Source organism: Dermacentor variabilis, chromosome 10 (genome assembly GCF_050947875.1).
Source record: "Dermacentor variabilis isolate Ectoservices chromosome 10, ASM5094787v1, whole genome shotgun sequence".
Classification (NCBI taxonomy): Eukaryota; Metazoa; Arthropoda; class Arachnida; order Ixodida; family Ixodidae; genus Dermacentor; species Dermacentor variabilis.
The window spans coordinates 80601789-80621499 of record NC_134577.1 but is presented as its reverse complement, the minus strand read 5'-3'; the positions used below and the strand labels follow the sequence as shown (position 1 = coordinate 80621499).

General features: G+C 44.5%; 1 protein-coding gene across 3 annotated transcripts in view; it reads left to right on the top strand.

Annotated features, from left to right (window-relative positions):
* Spt5 (Transcription elongation factor subunit Spt5) overlaps positions 1-19711 on the top strand; it is a 56545-nt gene that overhangs the window by 16913 nt on the left and 19921 nt on the right. For all 3 annotated transcript variants that reach the window (XM_075673011.1, XM_075673013.1, XM_075673012.1), the window contains exons 8-15: positions 5593-5657; positions 8890-8995; positions 9831-9906; positions 10992-11143; positions 13371-13526; positions 15000-15097; positions 17230-17299; positions 19344-19469. In XM_075673011.1, coding sequence (XP_075529126.1) covers positions 5593-5657; positions 8890-8995; positions 9831-9906; positions 10992-11143; positions 13371-13526; positions 15000-15097; positions 17230-17299; positions 19344-19469 — 849 coding nt within the window. The remainder of the gene's footprint in view (positions 1-5592; positions 5658-8889; positions 8996-9830; positions 9907-10991; positions 11144-13370; positions 13527-14999; positions 15098-17229; positions 17300-19343; positions 19470-19711) is intronic.

Here is a 19711-nt window from a genome sequence, read left to right as displayed (position 1 = left end):
CTGCACCTTTATTTCACCTGAAAAACGGTCACTTGAAGTAGTCATCGATGCGTGACTGCTTGCCGCGGTAGTTAGCCGCACCGTAGGCTGCATCCTCCAGTCTGCCTACAGTGTGCAGCAATTCACTGTTACCGCCGCTACACTCCACAAAACTGCGCACAACGTTGAGCGACTCAACGACTGCAGCTAAAGCTGGTCCTCGGGCGGGCTCAACATCGCCTTCACCTTCGTTGGAAGGCCCGTTGTCACATATTTCTCCTTCCAAGTCGGCATAAGACGTTTGGACCTCAAGTTCCGCGCTCATATATTCCGCAAAGGTCAATCCGTTGCTCTCGTCACCATTTTCTTCATCGAAGTCGGTCATGCGCGCACACATTGACTCGCCTTCATCATCCAGTGTGCAGTTGGCATCAGACGCATCCTCGGAACTGTCACCTTGTTGCTTGGAAAAACCGGCATGCATAAAGCAACGCCTGATCATATCTCCCTCCACCTGCTTCCAGGCGTACACGATTAGGCAAATGACACCCAGTAGGTCCACGGAATATTGTTTGCCGTTATCATAGCACAACAAGATCCTTTTGAGCAAATGACAGCGATAAATCTTCCTCGCTTGCAGAATAACGCCTTGGTCCATAGGCTGCGATACAGCTGTAACATTCGGCGGCAGAAAGACAAGCCTAACTGCGGTCTAGTTCTGGATGTCGGCGTGGGCTGGGCAGTTGTCAACAACAAAAACAACTTTGCGTCCCGCGGCAGCAAACTTACGGTGAAGGTGCCTCTCGTACTCCTCGAACAGCGCTGCCGTCATCCAAGCCTTTTTGTTACTTCTGTACAGCACGTCATCCTTAGGAGGAAGTCGTGCGTTCTTGAAGCACCGAGGCTTCTCCACTTTTCCGATGATCAGCAGTGGGAGTTTGTGACTGCCGGACATATTTGCACCAAACAGAACGGTTATTCTGTCCTTGGGTTGTTTTTTTCCCGTGACTACTGCATCCTTTGGGGCAAACGTCTTCGTTGGCAGCATATTATAAAACAATGCGGCCTCGTCGATGTTGTAAACATCATCCTCCGCGTACTGCTGAAGCAGCGGAGCCAATGTACTCTTTTTCCAATTCTGGACAACATTTGGGTCGACACTCCCGCTTTCGCCGCACACTATCACAAACGTGAGGTTATTGCGGTTTTCAATCTGGACAACCAGCCGTTGCTGCACTTAAATGCTTCATGGCCCAGCCACAGTGCAAGCTCATCTGCCTTTTCGCGCAGCAGCATGCTGTTCACAGGCAGGTGTGCTGCATTTGCATGCTGAAGCCACTTTATCAAGGCGTCTTCAACGTCTGGATACGCAGGAAAACGAATCCTCGTCCGCTTCGTCGAATGCGTCTTCCTGTAGGCCTCGAGGATATTTGTCTTATTCTTCAATATTGTCGAAAGGGTCGATAAAGGCACCTTGTGCTTTTCTGCCAGCTGTGTTTTGGAGCTCGTCCATTTTTCAGCCTCCTCAATTAGGCACACTTTCTGGCAGAGAGTCAGAGTTCTGTACTTCGGCATTTTCTTAACACCAACACTGCGCACTTGGTCAAGAATAACTAGCAGAGCACAGAACACGTCTGGTCGCGGCACCGAACATAAAACCACTACGAGCAATGCCTTCCACAAGCTAGACAAAAAAACAACGGAAACGGAACCAGAAAAATTTTGACCTAGCGGCACCTGGTTGTTGCTTTGCCAACTAAAGCTAGCCTCCGAAACCGGTTGTAGCACTGTGCAGATCGCTGAGGCACAACAAAGCACCGGAAACAGGATGCATGGATGGATGGATGATTGAGGCTCAATCCTTTGAATCGGGCCGCGGCGGCGCGCGCCACCTAGCACAGAAAGTTGATTTAAAGTGCTGCCTGGCTGCCACCCCGGCAACTATACTGGCCTCAAAGACTGGCACACTAAATTTTTTGTTGCGGATCACGGAGGCGCGGAAAAATCACGGAGGCCATGGTTTAAACTGACGTATTGTCCGGATTTTGGGCACGCTGGCTGTTCAAATTATCCGGCAAAATTTGCATGCAAACTGTTGGGACCGCCGAAAACCTTCGAATTACGCGGAATTTAGAATAAACCGAGTTCGAATTAACGAGGTTTTACTGTAAAATGATTTCATGGGCAATGGTCAAATAGCCTTTTAAAATTGGCTTGTAATTAGGCTGCTGGCCATTCTATCTGACAGGTAGCAGTACTGCAAAAAATAATGAAAATGAGTACATTCAAGCCTCGTTAAAATAAAGTCGCATTCGTTGAAAGTGTACATGCTGATGTTGGTGTGAAAGAAATCTCATTGCAGTTAGGTCTATGTGAAAGAAACACGGCCATGATTCCTGCAGTGGGCCAGCAAATGGTCTTCTCTCAATTTTGACTGCCTGTGTTGAAGGAGTTGTCACATGGGATCAGCATTGTAGCTTGCTGGATTCGAGCCTGCCAAGCCAAGCCACTGGTCAAAATGTAGTGCCTACAATGGGCTGTTTCAAGTTGCTTGTGCCAAGTATCTGGCATTGTTGCCACCAGAATGCATATTTTGAGCTGCCTGCAGAAGAAATATTCATTTGACTATAATTAATAGTGTCTCGGATCCTGCATTTATAGCTTCATTGTTGCACTACAATACTTCAAAATCGAACAGTGTATAAAGGACAACGGACAAAGACTCTGATAACATGGGTGCTTTGTTGTGCGAGTCTGTCCATCATCTGTTTCGTGTGGTTTGATTTTGAAGGTGTTAACCACCTGTTAAAATTGCCCAGCTTGCTGTTTTGATCCTGTTGAATACTCACTGGAATAAGGCATGGCCATCCAAATTTAAAGTTTATTTCATTATATCTGATCGTTCGCTATATGCGTGCTCAAAATAACAGGATTTCACTGTATTACGAATATGCAATTGCATATAGCCACACTTTTTGCCGGTGTTTGTGTTCGTCGAACTATCACTGTTATCAAGCTGTTGCTCGCTGCTAGGTGCGCCTTTCAATATCCGAAATTCCTTGAACATTGTCGCGAATTCTGTAGCAGAGGAGGCATGTCTCGTCAGATTCTGCGTGTGTGTTGTATTTTCTCGAATGTATGCGAGCGCGAGCGATTACTCTCAAATGTATGGTGAGTCACATATAAGTAGTAGATGCACTTGACCTGACCAGTTCAAGTTTGACGACCAACGACTGTGCTCGCCACCATTGTGAACAGAATGCAGGCTCGCTTTTCCTGGAACAAGTTCTCCTCATAAAGAGTTCTAAGAGTTTGATTTTTAACTTGCAGTACAGGTAGTGCTGGATTCTTCACCATCGCTACAATGCGACAATATACTGTTGAGATATGCTCAGTGGACGCCTCTAAGCCCATAACAGTCGACCATATGTACAGTACCGAAATCCCGCTGTTTTATTTTCCATTTTGCCGGTTGATGCTTGGCCAGCTGTGATGTGCTGATGCTTGTAAGTGGGTCGATCCAATCTTGCTGAGCCAGGCTCAGAATATATCCGTGTGAATGCACAGTGATCATTGAAAGCAAAGCAGATTACAGTGGAGTCTCATTGGTACGACCTTCATGGGAACTGGAAAATAAAACGTATCATCCGAAAATCATATCATCAAAAGCAAGCTAAAAAAGAAATGAAAATAGGTGCACTCGGCGACAGACTCAATAGCAAATGTTCGTGTGGAGCCAAGTGATACTGCTCCACATAACACATTATGCGGAGCAGCATCACTCGACGCCATGCGAACCGCAGCCAACGCACTCTTATTTAGCAACATTGAAATAGCTTGTGAGTTTGTGCTGAACTTTCTTTTTCCCTATGTCCGTAAGAAAGTTCTTCTGGAGGTTAAAAACAAGAGGCTGTCATTACCTCACTCAACCGAACAGCAGCGCACCGTGAGTCGGTGTGGCCGCACTGCCTCAGCTTCATTTTATGGCTGGTGGCGCGCCAAGTGCGTTTTTCCTCCAATGTGCCTGGGGCTTAACACATTGTGCAGGGTTCATTTGAATGCTATTTAAGATGAAGCTTTAGCTCGGGCCCAACTGCGATGCCATCTATTCCGATGCACATAAAACACAGAAGCACTTTTCTGAGATAACTGCTGGGCCATTTTCATGAAATTTGTTTCATTTGAGAGAGAAAGTTAAATTCTAGTGACTTTCGGAAGCAGGATTTCGATTGAGGGCTTCACTGTTCTTTTAATAGGATGTTCGAAAATTGGTAAGCTTGAAAAAATAAGTAGAAGCACAGAAGTTTACAAATATATAGCTCGGCACCTAGAGCAGATATCACAGTTCTGCAAACTGCATCTATTAGAGCGTCCCATGCAGACAAATCTGATATGTCTATTTATATCTTATTTGAATTTGTCACCTCGTAAGAAGCCAACAAACATTGACGCCAAGGACAACATAAGGGAAATTACTTGTACTTACTATATGAATGAAAGAAATAATAAATTAATGGAAATGAAATTAGATGAAAAACAACTTCCCGCAGGTGGGGAACGATCCCACGTCTTCGCATTATGCATGCAATGCTCTAACCAATTGAGCTACTGTGGCGCCGTATCCCCATACACTTCCTTGGGTATTTATGTGTTTGTGAATTTGTCACATTGTTTTCAATGGTTGTGCAAAACTTCTACTCACGAATTAGTGGTCTATTTGAGAGCCATGTACGATGTGTCAGTTTTGTCCGCTTTAGATTTAATATTAGGTGCAATTTACAGAACTGTGTAATTGCGGAATTTACTGAATATTCTTATTGCTAAGTTACAGAGTTATAAACTTGATAGTTTCATTTTCTGAAAGCTAGCTATTTTTGTAAATAGCTAGCTGACGACCTAAATAAAAAATTGACGACCTAAATAAAAAATTTTCAACCAACAGTCACTAGATTTTAACTTATTCTTTTAACTGAACAAGCCTCATCAAATTTGGTGCAGTGGTTGCCGAGAAAAATGTTTTCTCCTTTCCCATGTATTTAATTAGGAGGTCCCGAGCTAAAGCTTCCTCATAAGCTAGTACACTGGAATATTTAGCTATGAGCTTTAGAAATACCAGTAAAAGCCCACTTCTGCAGTCGTATTATACAATTTAAGGTGAAAATGTGATCGCAATAACAGTATGAAAATACATGACTCCTATTGGACATTGGCCATAAAAATGCTTTATTCAGAATCGTAACAATGAGATTCCGCTGTAAGTGGCACTCCTTCAAATGTTAACTAAGGCTCGGGGAAAACGCAGCTTCATCCTGCCGGCACTAATGGAAGTTACAATGGGAAAGTTAGGTAGTCAGCCAGGTTCTTTCACTGCAGTGTTCAAGCCAGCTGCATCTTTGCGTTATCTGTAGTAATTTGAGGCACAGTGTGATGTCAGACTTAATTTTTTTCAAATATGGTCTTAGAACACATTCTACTCTACAGAGAGTAGGTAAACACCGAGCAGAGCTACTTCTTAATGTTTTAACACTTTGCGGTACACATTGCGAGGCTTTCTGGGCTTCCATCTGTACGATACGGTCTCGTGAATGAAATTTCTCGTTGCATTACCCCCAGGAACCCGAAAAGCGCAAGAAGTCGAAGCGGCCTGCGGCCAAGCTGTTTGACGTTGATGCCATCAGGTGAGGCAGGCAGTTTGTACGCATGCTGTTCTCGTGCACAAGTTAATTGCTAAGCCTGGTCCTGTGATTTGTGTTTTCATTCTAACTGCTTTGAAAGAAGATTGGATGCCTAGTGGTACTATGTGGCTGCTCAAAATTTTGTTATAGACCTTTTCATAGGTGCTAGAAAACACCGTTGTCTAGAGTATAACGTGTGTACAACCCCTTCAGGTGCCAGTTAATTCGGCCCATTGAAAATTTAGTTTTACCATATTTCTTGCGTCTTCAGAATCATGAAAAGCGTTCAGCTGCAGAGTGGATTAAAAGATTTTGAATTCTCCTGTGAGCTTTCTCAACTTTACGGAATGGGGGTTCCATGTGAGAGTTCTCTCCAGGAATGTCAGATATGAAAACATCAGCTGTCTTATCATTTCTACGATACTTGAAAAGCACCTATCTAGCCACTAGAGAAGTATGCTTGATGTAAAAGACAGTGGAAAACAACGAAGAAAGTTGACCTGCTGCACAACAACATCCAGACACCGATAGCTAACACTCGTATGTCTACCTTCCAACTCGTTTTACCAATACACTTGAGACATATTATTCAAACTGGCTGCACATATCCAATCAGAAATTAATGTAGCTTACATGTTAATTTGGGCTAGTCGGTGTCACACTTCAAGTACAGTCAATGTGCATTACAACGGACCCTTTTACAACGAACTTTCGGATATAACGGACCATATTTGAGCCATAGTTCGTTCTATTTTATTAATGCAACGAAGTTTGCTTTTAATGGATCACGCTACAATGGACTATCGGTTACAGCGGACGAAATTAGCGGCAATATTTTTCAAAATCGGGTGTATAAAACTTACTTTTGTCATGTCGACACGAGCTGACAACTGACTTCGTGGTCCAATATCGCGCACGTGGAAGGAAAGCAGGGCAGAAATGTGCCGTCTTCTTTCACGAACGAGGCAGGGGGGGAGGTGAGAGAGAGGGAATTTCTACTCCAGCGGTTGCAGCTTACGGCGCGGCTGCCGTATCTTGAAAGCGATCTGGGATGGGGACAAAGTGCTAATCTCCGCCAGCGCTGTATCTTGAAAGCGATCTGTGATGTGGACAGAGTGCGCCCGCTCAGGCCTCAGTGCTGGTAGGTTCGTATGTGCTGTTCTTTCGGCGGTGTTGCATCTGCGGGCGGCGTGGCCCATAGTGTGGCATTATCGTAATGGCGGCAAGCAGGCAATGCCACTATAGTGCCGCTTTCAAATAAGAAGTTCTGCTAGCCGCAGAGGCATCGTCAAACGTTCCAGCCGGGCGGGACTTCAGCATCGTTGAGCAAAACGTCCGTCATAGAAAGGGGCAACAGTGGACGCTTTTTTCATATGCTGCAACGAGGAGATGACATCGATAAGGAAAATAAGCACATGATAACAGTGAGGAGCTGTTCACCGAGATCACGCCGCATTTCAATGTGCGTGAGCTGTGCCGCACTATCTGCGCATACATTGGAGCGCGTCTACAAGCGTGTATGTAGTCTGGGCTATAGCGACAAGGCTAGAATAGATGATAACAGAGAGTGAGCTCGGCATGTTCATATTAAATAAATGCCATTTTCATTTTGTGAATGCAGTCCTCACTTTTTTGTTCGGCCTACATTCGAGGTAAGTTCTTAAAAAAAATTATTTCTGGCTTTGGACATTCAGGGGTTGGCTTAGAATCGGGGCTGGCCTAGATTTGAGTAAATACGGTAAATACCAGATGTGTGCAAAAACTTGAATATTCAATTTCGAATTTCGAATTGTGAATGTTCGAATAATTCAATTTGCAAATTTAATATCTACTATTTGACTTTTTGAATATTCAGTGTGTTCGGTGAAGAACCCAGCCGTGGTCAGCGCCCTGACTCTCCCGATTTGAGAACCTATGACAAACAGCAAACGATGCCAAACCTGAAATTGAAAAGGCGCCCGCTCTTTATTGTCAGTACCAACCACGGTTGACCCTTGCATCGTCGATAACCGCGAAGAGCGGTGCTTAGTAACGTCATGTGCGGTCCCCATTTTTGTCTGTTGCACAGATTTGCCTTACTGAGCTGACGATAACCCACAAAAACCACCTCCCATAAAGGTGGAAAATCCCTTCTGTCTTCTGCAAGAAAGCTGGAAAGCCAAGATTTCTAATCAATAGAAGATTGCCATTATAAGAGCAGTATGGGCCCACTATTAAACTGAAAACCTCATTAGTATTCAGGACGACATAAATTCTCTATTTTTTTCAACTTCAAAGAAAAAAAAAACATTCTATTCGACAGACATTCTATCAATAAAAGATATATTCTGGACCTTTGTGTGCGAACTGAGTTGTTAGTTCTGGCAGACTAGTTACCTTCGAAAAGAGTAGAGCATACTATGCATCTTGATTTCTAGGTACCCAAGTTACTTATAGCTAGCAGCATTCTTGTTACATAACGTGAGTAGAAACCTAAGCATGTGCAGCATAAAGCTTCGTGTTATATTTTTTTATATACTATATTTGATTCAATATTTGGAGTTTTGCATGATTTGATTACATATTTGATTCGAAATCTACTTTCCGGTATTCGCACACCCCTAATGAATACCAAAGAATGGGGACGGCAGAACAGTTGCTGCCGTAGTGCAATTGGCAGTGCTAATCATTGCACATTATGTGGAAGCTGTGGGTTTGGTTATCACCAGCAGCAGTTTGTTTTTTCGTCCACTTTCATTGTTCTTTTGCTTAGTATTTCTACCACTTTAACAAAATACAAATAGCTCCCTTTGCTTTCCTTGGCTTCATTATTCATTGGCGTCTTATGGTTGTAACTAACAAAGATTGGGCCCCACAGTTCCCCTTCTTGACTCTATTCATGGAATTTCGCATAGACTTTGAGCCCGCTGTAACTGAACGGTGGCGCCTTCTGCCACGGCTACATTGAAAACACGACAGTTGACATAACTGTGACAGATGGTTCGCTGTAGCCGTGACAGATGGCGCCACCATTATGTTGCAGAAGAATCGACATGTTTTGAGCAGTGTCGCACAAACAACACTCATTTCGAGTTTATCGTTGACAACACCAGTAAGTAATGTTCGCAGATGGTACCTCTATGTGAAATTTGAGCAGCGAGCAACCTGCGGATTAGCAGAAAGAGTCGTGTATACCTGGCATTCTTATTTATGCAACACTTGGTACATGTCATTGTGCATGGTCTTCTGCTTGCAGGGCGGTGGGTGGTGAAGTGACCACGGATGGTGACTTCCTTATATTTGAGGGCAACCGCTACAGTCGCAAGGGCTTCCTCTACAAGGCGTTCGCAACATCTGCTATTGTAAGTAACAACTCAAGGCATGTCTTTTTCCTCCTTTTCTTTCTTTTTAAGGTAATAGGTTTGCAGAAACCTGCATGGTGCAGAGAAGTAATTAATAAAGGTAAAATGAGACATCTACCCAATTGTAGCAATTGCTTCGAAGGAAACCCGTACGGGTTCCTCAAAAGAACAGCCTCGCAGTCGAAGAAAAATTCATCCAGGTCTGCGACTCGAACCTGACACCGCCACCTTTCTGGGGCAGGTAATTTTAATGAATGTAGCCAGAGACTGAACTTGGCAAAGTTCCAAGGACATTTATTTTACTGACCACAACTACCCAAATACGAGAAAACGTCACACTGACCTGCCATCTCTGAGGTTTCAACGCGAAAATAAAAGGTTGAACTTTGACCTTCATGTTCTCTCTTATTTACCTATTACTGTGGAATTCGTGCGAATAGAGCTTTGAAACACGCTTTACCAGTCTCAATCAATTTAGTATTTCTCTGGTGCCCCGTTTAAGTGGGAGATATCGTACAACATGACATGCGACGTAATGTGTGACGTGTCTAAAAGATGGTTGCTCTGACTGTAATAACCGGCTAAGTCCTGATGGAACCTGTTGTATCTTGATAGTACTTGTTGGAAACTTGTTTGACGAGGTTGCTGGAGTGCTGTGATGTGAGTGCTGTGATAGGCCGTACGTCATGCCACATGCAGACCACATGTCTCTTGCTGTCCTGCTTTGGCATGGCCTTCTTTGCTTCCATTCCGACTGGTGTAACGGCAGCTGATGTTTGTCGCGTGTGTTGTATTGGTGTTTCAGTGCCCCCCCATTCCTCCTCTGTCATTCTAGATTGCCGATGGCGTGAAGCCCACGTTGTCCGAACTGGAAAAGTTTGAAGAGCAACCTGAGGGCCTGGAACTGGAGTGTATCCTTTTGGTTTTTCAGTGAGCCGTCGTACTCTAGTACGGGTGCCAACTAAAGGCCACCTGCAATTAATTTTTGGAGAAATCTCCGCGCCGTATTTTAAATCCGAACTACTATTGTTATAGTTAACTACTATAGTCCTTTGTGTGGAGTCCGCATTCTGTAGACTTGACAAAACTAGCTGAACGATCGAAATCTTTGAAGTCATCCCGCAGCTGTTTACTTTTCATGATTCTGGCGATGCAAGAAATGTGATAAAACCAAGCTGTCAGTGGATAAAGTTAAAAGGGGGCCCTGCAATGTTCCTGAGAAAGTTTGTTGAGTGGCACAGATGGCAGCATCACAATGTGACAATGTTGTGCAGTTTATGCGACGGACGTGACGTCGATGTGCAGCACTATGATCATTGGTTAAAAAAATACTATGTACGATTTGATTTTGCACAGTATTGGGAAAAAGTACTGGGAACAAAACGCTATGGCATGATATTTGATCACTATCCTAATTATCGACTAATTAACGCACAGCCACGAACAAGGTGTTCCAACAATGGGAACGATACATTTGCATGCCGAGCACGTGGTGTGCCTGCCAATCGCTGCCTCCCGAGAGCTTTCGTAACCATAGAAGTGAGGCATTGGCCTTCGAAATCGAACCATGCGCTTCCAGATTGCAGAGGCCATGGTGATGCCATCAACAAGCTGAGAAGGCTTGGCAACCATGTATAACCTCAATGCTTTGTGATTATAGAGCACTGCACTACTGCTTCATGGGAGAGCGAGATGTGGCACCCAGAGCCAGGGAAATTCGAGTCGAGGGTTACTATAATCTTTCTTGTATTTTGAAGTTTCTGCATCTGAAAACTTGAGTTTCTGTGTGTTATTAATAATTTATTATAATTTCTTTTGTTCTTAGTTCTTTGACATGCTAAAGTCCAGAACGGAAATAGTAGCCTTAAAGAAGTGTTGCAGGGCCCCTTTAATCTCTTCCTGAAGGGGATATGTGCGCAAAGGAGCAAATAAAAGAGGATACACCTTGCACTCTGGCGTATGGTTCCTGACTTTCCAAAACGACTGCGGCGGCCAGTGGGTGAGACCCGGAAGGAGGAACAGGGCCACTCGTTCGCGCCTGGAGATAATGTCGAGGTCGCCGAGGGTGAGTTGGTTCACCTGCAGGGCAAGATCATCAGCATTGACGGCAACAAGATCACCATGCTGCCCAAGCACGAGGATCTCACGGTGAGTGTGCCGCATTGCATTGTTTTTGGTGACGACTTGGTGCTGGAGCTAGCCATGGATTTTCTGACAATCACCCTAAAGGGAAAAGTGACGCTGTACTGTTCTTGTGTGCATTGCTGCACCATCGTAGTGTCAGAGCTTCATTGTTTCTTTCTTTCGGTGTCCTATCATTGCCCTGTTTCTCACAATATGCTGTTTTATGTATCATGAAGCTTCCTTCATGATACCGTTCAGCTACCATGAGAATTATGGATAGTATGTGAATTTACCTAATCCTTGTGCTTGTGGCGTCGGACGTTCTTGTAGCGCCAGCTATCATGCTTTATCTTTTTGAATTTCCAAGCAGTCAGAACTTCCTAAACAGAGAAAGCCAGTAAGTCTCTGCACGCGTGCATAATCATTGCGAATAGTTGAACCTTTAATGTAATTTTTTTGTCAAAAATGGTGAGCTCGCAAAGTCGCAAAGCCGTTTTAAAACCAGGGGGATGAAGTTTAGGTGAATCCATGTAATGCTTATCACTCTCATGCTGGCTGAGCCACCAGACTTAATTCTAGTAATTTTTGTGGGAAGCTTTATGTTATGGCTGGGAAATCCAGGAAATGCTGGAAAATCGGGGCTTTGCATTGACGTTATTCTCAAAAAGACAGGATACTGTAAGTATGCATATGGTGGGTGTTCTGTCTGTCACAATGGTGGAGTCCATTCCATGTGTGTTCAGAATGCTGCCTTTTGTGCATTATGTACAGTTTATGTTAAGATATAACTTGTGCAGTGCATTTACATGTATATATACTTTGTGAAGAGTACCTGAGGGCTGCTAAAGAAAAAAGAAAAAAAGATGACAAGATTTATGCTAACTGTATGCCAGTTTTACGCATGCATAATTTATTTTCTTGCTTACTTGTACTGTATGTCAGTAAATATTAATGAAATGTATATTAGATATACGAGCGCTTCTTAAGACATATCTTTCTAAAAAAGCTCTATTTGTGCAGCGATGATTATCTTTTAGGCCAAGCCATTTTTTAAGACAAGAATGCTTTATTTCATCACCCATGATTGTATTGTTGCTTTTCCAGGTGTGCATGTGTATGTCATGGTGGCCAAATGTAAGGCTGTGACATGTAGTTTTTAAGCTATGCAATGTTTAAAGCAGCTCCTCAGTTATTCTGCATTGTGAAGGCATCATACCAATTAATTACAGAATAAAAGTGAATAGATTAACAGTAATATTGAATACAATGATGCAACGACACCTGACAGAGTACAATATGTGGCAGCCCTTGAAGCACTCAAATACCAAATAGACAGACGTGTTTGAGACCTTGAAAATTCTTGAATTTCACAATATGCTAGAACATTCTTGAATGTCATCTTGAACAAGGCTTAGCAAATCTAGGCAGTGTCTGCACCGTCTCCCCCTCTCTCTGTAACAACTCCTGCAGAGTAATAGAAACCAATCCTGAAGGCCATGCTTTTGCCATACTATGGCCATTTCTTTAACACCACTTATTTGGTTTCGATGCTTAGCCAGCACGTTAGCTGAATTGACCAGGGCCAATCCAGTCCAGTTAGCAGCTTTATGGTGGCTGATGTTGAGTCTGGTGGTCTGTTTAATAGGCTCTTATTTCGTGTGCCATTTCCTTTTTGTGTGTGTAATAATTAAAAAACTGTGCGTGTTGTTGATGATGGCATTTTTTTTAAAACCTGGCAAACATTATAGTGAATAAATGTTCAACTAGGTCTTCAAAAAGAAACGGTCTACGTGATGGGATCATCAATCCAAGTTATTTCCCTTGCCTGATGAAGGCCTTGTTTTGTCAGAGCCCTGCTAGTGTAAAATTAACCTAAATTGTTTTGAACTATAGTTATGAACCCTGATAAACATTGAAATATTTTTTTTTAAATTCCTGACTACCAAGTAGTTATAGCATTTTGTTGCTGAGCACGAGATTGTGGGGTTGAGTACCTGCCATTGCAACCACATCCTGTTGAGGCTGGAATGCAAGAACACCTGTGGTCTTGTGATTAAGCTCGTGGTAAAGAGCCTCAGGAAGTTGAAGTTAATTTGGAGCTCCACACTTGTGACACACTTCGTAACCCATGAATTGCTTTGGGACGTTAAATCCCGTAATTTGAAATTGACTTTGATGCCTAACATCTGCAATCTCACTTGCGCTTAGTGACTTGACAGTTACCAATTTCATTGAGCCTGATTTCCCACAGGACCCTCTCGACTTTCAAGCTCACGAGCTGAAAAAGTACTTCAAGATGGGTGACCACGTGAAGGTCATTTCCGGACGGTTTGAAGGTGACACTGGCCTGATCGTTCGAGTGGAAGACAACATGGTGGTCCTCTTCTCTGACCTCACCATGCATGAGGTAGGTTCATCGGGAGTATGGCACTTCCTACAAACAAATTGTGGCTTTGCTTTAAATGCAAAGCATTGGTAGCGATAGCGGAGTGTTAGACAATTACATGAAGTGTGGCTCGTAGTTTCACGGGCAGTATAAATTGCAGTAAACTAAAGTGTGGTACCATGTGCCAAAGGACACACATGGGCTGAGTTCACTCAATGACTGCAAGCACTCGCGGTTACAACAACGCTGGTGTGAATACCGGCAGCTGGGAGTGTGTATGCTTGTCTCAAAGTGAATGTTGCTTGCTGCCACTCCCTTTACAATTTCAACTGTTTGGCACCTCTAGAACTCAGCACATCACGTGACCTCCAACACTTCTAACCCAAAATAAATGAACAGCAAAGTAAACTGACACACCATAAATCCTATACACACGAGAAAAATTCATAAAACTACGTAGCTATATTCATCAAAAACAAACTAGCCCTCGGCTGTATATTGTTCCTCCGTTTGACTAAACAAGTCACAAAAGTGCACGAGAAATCAAACATTCTGATCGTCACCAGTTGTGTCGGACTTCGGCCTGGCGTGGCATACGATGTTTGGTTCCGACATGGCACGGGCATGCCATGCAGTCATGGCGCATATCTGCACTTCATGCTACTTACGCGCAATGTGTTGAACAGAAATGCCTCTGCTGCCTTGACTGTTGTGGTGTTTCAACTAGATCTTATCTCAATTAAACACAACACAAAACAAAACTGGGGAAGCAAATTTTTCATGCTGCTGGCATTGTAAAAAGCAACAAAATTAATTTAATCACTAGTTTTTGCGAACTGCCTGATCGTATGTGGATGTTTTTGCGGCTCCCTGCGGGTCTGAAAAGTCGGTTGGCAAATGTACTTCCTGCTCAGTTTGAACCTGAAAAGCCTTCCATTGTACAGACTAAATCGTACTGGTCTAAAGTGGTCAATCGGCCGAGTTTGCTGCCACATATCGCACACACACAAAAAAAAGCATAGGCCCTCGCCACAATGAGGTCACACATGGTTCATGCTGCATGCTGGGTCCATGGGCTATAGGAGGAATGTTGGTGGAACCTAGCAACTATCGTGAGGTAACAGCTACGGATGTTGGCGCAGCCCGCAGCTGGCCACTCGACCACTCTAGAGAAGTGTGATTCCGCCTGTACTTGAATGAATAGAAAGTGAAATGCTGTTTTAATTGTAATGTAGAAATGATAAGGAATAGTTAAACGGAAATGAACAAAAAGACAAATTGCAAACCGTGGGAAGCAAACCCACGTCTTCTGCATTGCATGTGCAGTGCTCTACCAATTGAGCTACGCCAACAGCCATCACCTTGTCCACTTTCGTCTGTGTTTGTTGTGCTGGCCTTGGGAAGCTTAGCCAGCACCACCCATTCGCCTCAGCTACTGGAGCCCTTTTTTTGCCCGGCTGTGCTTCACGGTGTTGTGTGCGCTCTTTGTTGCAGCTGAAAGTCCTGCCCCGAGATCTGCAGCTGTGTGCGGACATGGCAACCGGAGTGGATTCCTTGGGACAGTTCCAGTGGGGAGATCTCGTGCAGTTGGAGTGAGTGTCTGCTCTTGGTATGAGCAGGATTGGAAATTCCAGCTCTGTCTATATGATACCAGGGCCAGTACTCTGCGCTGATCAAAATAGTATTACATGCAGTTACGGTCACATTTACGAGATATTGCCTGGCTGTGCCGTGTAGGCTCGGTGTGAGGGCCTCGCTTTTTTATCGCAATATGATGAGGTGGAGCTGTTACATGGGACTGAACCTTTTGGTCAAAATGGTGCTGGCGCAACCGGCGACTACTGCACACTCCGGGTCCCCGGATGTACCGTTGCATCAGAGGTCGATGTGCGGCTCTCGCCACCTAGTAGCGGCACATGGAAGTACGCAGCGCTCAAAAACTCACTGATGCAAGGGCACCATCAGGGCACCGACCGCGTCTGCTTCTTTGTTAAACCTTAACATAATGAACTTCGATATAACAAAATGCCCGATATAACAAAGTACTTAACCTTTTATTACTTGTCCATGAACACCATGTATTTAGAACTTCAGTATAACGAAGTGTGCTTATACACGATTTCAATGCAACGAAATTTCACTGCCGCTGTGAAGGAATACCGAGACACTAAATGGCAACATTCGTGGATGCAGATGGTCAAATGGCTGAATTACAAGCGGCTCATTGCAAACACACCTCTCAAAGCTCGCCTACGACCAAGCGGAAGTGCTGAAGTGGGGCAGCCTCATGTTCTGTATAAAGTCCAAGTGCGATAAGATCCTATCGTGCCCCACATGCTGTATGCTTTGGGTACGAGTGAAAGCATGCGAGGGTTAGCGGAGAAGTATGGTGGCTTGATGGGCACTGTCTTCTGTTTTCCCGTGTGAGCAAAAGGGAAAGGGTCAGAGGGCAGCGAGCTCGTGGTAACGGGATCAGCGTGCACGAGAGGGTGGAGGGAGAAAGGGGGGGGGGGCAGGTTTGCACACGTCTTTTGCAGTGTGCCTAAGCACATATGCAGCCCACACCCTGTTTTAGAGGTAATTAGTGGCGTGTGAAAAAAAGTGGGCAGGCCAATATGGCATGGCATCATGTGTGCTGTCTTCTCGCTTGTTTAGTACTGGAGGTGGGTAATTTCGAGTTTTGGAGACAAGTTGAAGCGAGGGGCAGATGAAGCACTCACTTCCAGCGGCCGGCGCTTGCCGTGATGGTGTCGTCCCACTACGAATGACTCTGTCAGCCGCGGGGGCAGAGTAGACGCAAAAGCCTGGCTGGCTTCGCTTCGTACTGCCGATGTGAAGACATCGTTCACAGGGCATGAAACCGTATCTTTCATCGCTGACTCTCAAATTCAACGAAATGAATTTTTTTTCTGTTAAAATCTGCTTTTTCCGATTGCCAGATAATTTGGAAAATTTTGAGGCCCCTTCTGTGCAAGAAAAATGCATCGGCGACTGTGCTATTTTGCATGAAAGGTAGAATTTCAGTGCAATGAAATTTTGATATAACGAAGCAAATTAGCAATTTTGCTGAGTTCATTATATCAAGAGTTAGCTGAATGTCCAAAAATTTGCATAATCGTATCTCCCAAAATGATTGGCTGATACTGTCCCCGGCATTACCTACATTAAGCACCTTACCTCTGAGTAAGAAAATAGGGATGACAAGACTGCAAGGAAAACAAGACTGTTCCTGGAGTTTTGTGTAGTGGCCAACGATTGTGCCGAGTTGCATATTACGAAATTTCTCTGCATTGTTGCATGTAGTTAATTCTGAGTTGATTTTTTTTCTTTACCAAAGGCTCCTCTGTATTCGTTTGTTATTTACGCAGTCTGTGGTGCCCATAATTAGGGTAGTTTTCTGATGCCATGACACAAATTTGGTTATTCCTTTAGTAGTCATTTAGTGGTCACATAATTCATAATCGTTATCAACAGAGTTGTGAAATTTGCTAGAACTTTCAATCTTGTGAACATGCTTCCTTTTCTTAAAGTTTGCCCTGAGGCGTTAAATGGGTGAAGCATGTTACATATACAAGTGTAAGTTTGTTGTGTTCAATGAACTCAACAGAATGAGATTTCTGTCAATGGTTTTATGTATTTTTTTTTTGTGACTGGAATCACATTGCACACGTGAACAAACTGAGTGCAAAGTTGCTGTACTAAATGTGGGCACTGTTCTCTACAGTCCCCAGACTGTGGGAGTCATCGTAAGGCTGGAAAAAGAGAACTTCCAGGTCCTCAACATGCACGGAAAGGTGAGCCCCACCTACCCACACAAGTCCCTGTGACAGATTTTTCAATCAATCAATCAGTCAATCAATCAGTAAGCCTTTACAACTCCCTCTTAATCCCAACTAGAATGTCGTCTGCTCGATTTTGGTCCTGAGTAGATGCTGCCGTCTTGCATTGCTATGCACATTATTATTTTTCCTTTCAATTCACTACTAGTGCACCCTTAAAGGGAATCTGAAACACTTTTCGAAAAAAATGAGTTCCCTGTGGCATTCTACAGTTTTGAGTTCACTGAACACGAATATCTTGTTTAAAAGGGCGGAAACAAACGCAAGCGGCTGTTTTTTGCAAGAAAACGCGCACCAGCGCCTCAGGGCATCGCGCGAACGCCGCTGTTGCCCGTGATTAGTCGGGGCCGCTTTGACGTCGTTCACGGGGATAGCCGGTCGGCGCCACCATTTCAGAGCGTAGCACGCTGTTCTGTTCTGGCTTCACAGCTGAGTTGTAAGCATTATGGAACGTTCTCGTTGTCTCGAAGAGCTTGTATTTTTGCCGTACATGTTCAAACCGACAGCCAATACAGAAAACGATGGTGGCAACGGGCGCAACAACGATGTTGAGTGTGCCAACAGCGATAGCGAAGTGTGCACCTTCTCACGCATTGGAAATCTTAGCTGGTACATGTGTCTTTTCATGTAGCTGCACGTTCCCATGATGGGAGAAAAAACATGCTATAGTGTCACTGGGAACTTGCTGCTGGAAGAATGCCGAAGCACTAACATCTCATTAGATATTAAACACGGGTGCAGTTCCGCGATGTCATGCACCTTGCCGCTGCTTGTCTAAAGTTCCGTGGTTTTTGCGTGTTGATACATGATCGCGAACATAAGTGCCGCGTTTGGCTACTTCAAACTCTTCAACATTATCTGCCTGTATCACACTGGCTACTTCAAGCTCTTCAATTAGTGCGGGCAACACATGGTTGGACGAATAGCAAATATCACTGAATGCGCAAGCGTACCCCTGGCCAGTTATTTCACCGTACCAAAACAGCGCTGAACAAACAGCCATAGTACAGTGCTCCGTGACAAAGCGGAGTGGAAAAACGGGATGAAAACAGCAAGCACTTGGCACGCATGTGCATATTCCCGGCTGTGCCTCCACCTCGCTTCGTCATAGGTCGTTGTAAGGCCATTTGTTTGACACTCAGGTGATCATCCGTTAAAAAAATTGCCTGTGTGCACATTAAAACACTTACCTCACCCTTTCTCCTCTTGGCGAAGGCCGCTCTTGGAAGTGGTGAGGTGTTTCTCTTGTAGAATACAGACGGAACAACGCCGGGCTTCAGTCCTGCCGATTTAATTGGAATACCGATTGCCCGCATCGTTGTCAAGCTCCGATGATAATCACTGTCGCGGAAATGGTCCGAACACAGCACAGTTAATTTCGTCGGCAAGGAATTATCTCTCTTCACCGCACGGACCCACTGCGCTGCAAGTTTCTTGTCCTTCGGGAACATGTGGAACACCACATCGTCTCGCCTGCCTGTGTTCGCACAGCCGAATGCTGCACAGAACAAGGGCACGTTGGGCACCCTTGGCTGTAGGCACTCACACAGCACAGAAAGGAAGCACAGTTCACGAAAATCGCAAAAGAGAACAAACGTGAGTGGCGGCAGATCTCTCGTAGCATCGTTTAGTAAAGCACAGGACGGAAAGAAACATGCCAGCACATGCCAGCACGCCGGTCCGGCAGTACGGTCCCCGGGAATGACGTCACTCTCGTCAGTTCTCTCCTCCGGCTGCCTCCTCACCAGGCGCTCCTGGAAGCGACGGGGGCGTGTCCGCGGGGGGAATTTAGAAAGCAATTTCTGCCCCTTATATTGACAATACAAAGAAAAAATTTCAGAACCGTAAATTAGTAGGTCTGTTCTTCCCAATCCCAGCAATTCATGGAAATTGAAAACCGTTTCAGCTTCCCTTTAATGCTGCTGCACGTGGGCCATTTTGAATGCGCACTGTCCTTTTGATCACATGCTGATTATTTTCCCACCGCATTGCTCCGCAGCTCGTTCAGGTGAAGCACCAGTCGGTGACCAAGAAATGCGACGCGCGCAAGGCGGTCGCATTGGACTCCGACCAGAATCAGATTCAGGTTCGAGACATCGTCAAGGTTATCGATGGGCCACACTCGGTGAGACATTGTGTTGTTTCTTTTCCTATTTTGCGCTTTCCTTAAAGAGATACTAAAGCAGCAATGTGAAATCAATGCAAACTCATTTCATGCATGCCAAACAGTGCTGTCAAGGCCAGCGACACTTCTGTCAGTGCTCACATTCGTAAACTAAAGAATAGTGAGCCGTGCATCACGTAATTTGATGTGGCATTAAGTCTCATACCTTTATGTTGCAGAACATGATGTAATGCAGATTTGAA